At 33.6% G+C, this 3,637-nt stretch overlaps 1 protein-coding gene across 1 annotated transcript; it reads left to right on the forward strand.

The window, feature by feature from the left end:
* The first annotated feature begins 1,476 nt into the window (after nt 1–1,476).
* LOC129883432 (uncharacterized) lies at nt 1,477–3,111 on the forward strand. The gene has a single exon (XM_055958106.1). It carries the CDS (start codon nt 1,477–1,479, stop codon nt 3,109–3,111), a length of 1,635 nt encoding a protein of 544 aa, XP_055814081.1.
* Nucleotides 3,112–3,637: the final 526 nt, after the last annotated feature.

Genomic DNA, 3,637 nt, shown 5'->3' on the forward strand with positions numbered 1-3,637 from the left:
TGAATGATGTGAATTTATTCTTCTAACTTTAATCCATTCCTAGTCCTGATTGTTGTGGTTGAATTTCTGATTTCACTCTTCTACTAAAGGCACTTGAAGGGTTCATTTTCACTACTTGTTACTACAGATTATGTTGATGCCACTCCCCAGTCACCAATGGCTTTAATATATACTGCTAGGAGAGGCATATTGTTGAGAAATATTTCTTTACAAGCCTTTATGCTGGTGCATGTGTGATGGCTCTTCTAGTACTCAAAGTATTTAAGAATAAAATATTTCTATATTGGGACTTTTACACTATCACATCACCTAAAAGATAATTACTAATAATCGTCCATGATAAGTGATCCAAGTTTAGCTTATGTACACTCTGTAGAAGAAGAATCCATATTATTGGTATTGAACTTTCTTATGTTGTCTTCAGATGTGTTGTGTGTCGGACAATCTACACATCATGAACTAACTTCTCGATTTGAAATGCTTTTTTCTGCTTCTGCTGTACTAGGAAAGACTCAAAAGCAGAACTCTTATAGTTCTTTATTTTGCTTGCGTGTTAATTCCATTCTTATTTACTTTCATGTGACAATTGCTACAAAGTTGTGGTCTTTCATTGATCCACTCTGAAGTATTAGTACTCAATTTTATGAATGGTGTGAATTTATACTTCTAACTTTAATCCATTCCTGCTAAAGGCACCTGAAGTGTCCATTTTCACTACTTGAATTTATACTTCTAACTTTATTCCATTTTGTGAGTCTATATATGGCTAGTGTTTATTTGAATTTCCTTTGGAGACCAAATTGAAAAATTTCTCAGAAATACCATTACATGGCTACATGGGGATGATTCCACAATTGCCACTTGTATGAGAGTTTGTGTATTCCTGATTTGCTTAATCCTCAAAGTGTTGAAACTTTTGCTAATATCTTTTGGCCTCATGGTAATCATGATTTCTGGTTTGTCTACTTTTTTTAATCATTATTATTAATTTAATTTGTGCACTGATTAGAGTGAGCAACGATAAAGTTTATGATATTAAAATTATTAGTTTGCATCTACATACCACACATGTTCTCTTTTAATTAGTTATTGTGTCACGTCATCCACAAGTATATTTACTTACACTTAGTAAGTGTTTGGCACAATTTGGAGCCTCTATTCCAGAAGGAGTAAAACTAGTCTGCATTGTTGTTGTACATGAAGATGTCACAATTTGGGCATTCATAGGCAAAATTGCTAAAACAATAATGCAGGAAAGGAAAGAAATAGAGTAATAAAAAGCCATAACATCTAATATAAAGATTTTTTTTATTAGTTATTTTTATGATATGCTTGTAATTAAAAATTTTGAATGGTTTAATTGGAGGAGAGAAGTAAGTATACGATTAAATTCACTGAAAATTTTTCCACTTAAGTTTATAAAAAACTTAGTCCTAATTTTTTATTTGTTCATATCTTCAACAGCTTTAGTCCAACATGATTGACAAGAGTTGGATTGAGAGTCCAATTAGATCGAAAGAATTCTCGGATGGTGTTGTTCAATTTTTGGAATTTGCCTTTTCAAATGCATCTATTAATGGAAAAATTTTATGTCCTTGTATTTTATGTGGATTTTCTATTATGCGCAATAGAGCTGAAGTGTTTAGTCATCTGCTTCAAAGGGGGTTTCCAGAAAAGTATACTTGTTGGCATATGCATGGCGAAAATCGTGCTCAATCGAATGTAGAATCATTACCCCGAGTACATAATGAGCCGGCTAGACACTATCCTATGCATGATATGTTGAATGATGTTTTTGGTGTATTTGATAATAATGAATTTCAAGATTTTAGTCCATCAAATCTACTAAATAATGACAATCCTAAAGGTGATGAAGGTAAGAGTCAAGAAGAGAGAGAGGAAATTAAGAAGTTGTTGGAGGATGGGAATCAAGAACTTTATGATGGTTGTAGAAAATATAGTAAATTGTCATTCATTGTTCATTTTTATCATATTAAGGTCTTATGTGGTGCAACAGATAAATCATTTTCAATGATTCTTGACCTTTTAAAAGATGCTTTTCCCCAAGCGAAACTACCATCATCATTTTATGAGTCAAAAAAGATAATTAAGAAATTAGGTTTGAGCTACAATAAGATTGATGGATGTCCGAACCATTGTATGCTATATTGGGGATCATCAGGGGATGAGAATAGAGATAAATGCAATGTCTATAATACTTCCAGGTATATATCAGATGAAAATGGTGTTGGTGCAAATGTTGTAATTGATGACCAACATAGAAAGAAGCGAAAGCCAGCAAAAGTGTTACGGTACTTCCCACTTATACCTAGACTAAAAAGGCTATACATATGCTCTAAAACTACAGAACTGTTGAAGTGGCATGCTACAAAAGCTAATCCAGATGGGTTATTACGACATCCTAGAGATGGAAAAGCGTGGAAACATTTTGATTCATTCTATCCAGACTTTGCTTCAGAGACTCGTAATGTGCGACTTGCTTTAGCTACGGATGGTTTCAATCCATTTGGAAATCTAAGTTCCAGTGTTAGCATTTGGCCTGTGATGTTATATATTTATAATTATCCTCTATGGTGTTTTATGAAGCAAACTTTTCTTGTCATGTCGATGATAATTCCTGGTCCTAAAATGCCTGGAAATAGCATTGACGTTTACTTGCAACCTCTAATTGCTGAGTTAAAACAATTATGGAATGGTGTAAATGCTTATGATTCCTCAACTAAGGAAATGTTCCAATTGTGTGCTGCATTGATGTGGACCATAAGTGATTTTCCAGGTCTTGATAACTTGTCTGGGTGGAATACACATACATTACTTGCTTGTCCATTATGTAATTATGATACAGATTCTATAAGGCTAAAGTTTGGTAGAAAAAATTGCTTTATGGGACATCGTCGTTTTTTGCCACATGATCACAAATATAGGTACAATAAGAAGTCTTTTAATGGTTTTGAGGAGCATAGACCTGCACCTATCCCACCATCAGGATTAACCTTGTTAAGACAAATTAAGGAGAGTCGAAAGAGGCCTCGTGATGATAGTACAAGTAAGGCTGGCCCAAAACAATGGAAGAAGAAGAGTATCTTCTAGTATTTACCTTATTGGAAGAACCATCTTATTCGTCATTGCCTTGACATGATGCATATAGAGAAGAATGTTTGTGACAATGTATTGTTTACAATACTTGGTGACAAAAAAAAAATCAAAAGACAATTTGCAAGCTCGTAAAGACTTGCAAGTGATGGGAATTTGAGAAAAACTTCATCCATATCCTAATTCTTCTAAGTTTCCTCCATCATGCTTTAACATGAAAAAAGATAAGAAGGATATCTTTCTAAAAGTTTTAAACAATGTGGTGTTTCCGGATAATTACGCATCAAACATTTCAAGATGTGTTGATCTTAAGAAACGCAAGATCTCTAATTTAAAGAGTCACGATTCCCATATTTTGATGGAGCATATTTTGCCAATTGCCTGTAGAAGATCTCTTCCTAAAGAAGTTACTTCAGTGTTGATTGAGTTATGTAACTACTTTAGAGAAATATCAAGCAAGGTTTTGGATGTTAAGCATGTAGAGGATCTCCAGCGACGAATTTGGTTAAATCATGCTAATATG

This window comes from Solanum dulcamara, chromosome 3 (genome assembly GCF_947179165.1).
Source record: "Solanum dulcamara chromosome 3, daSolDulc1.2, whole genome shotgun sequence".
Taxonomy (NCBI): domain Eukaryota; kingdom Viridiplantae; phylum Streptophyta; class Magnoliopsida; order Solanales; family Solanaceae; genus Solanum; species Solanum dulcamara.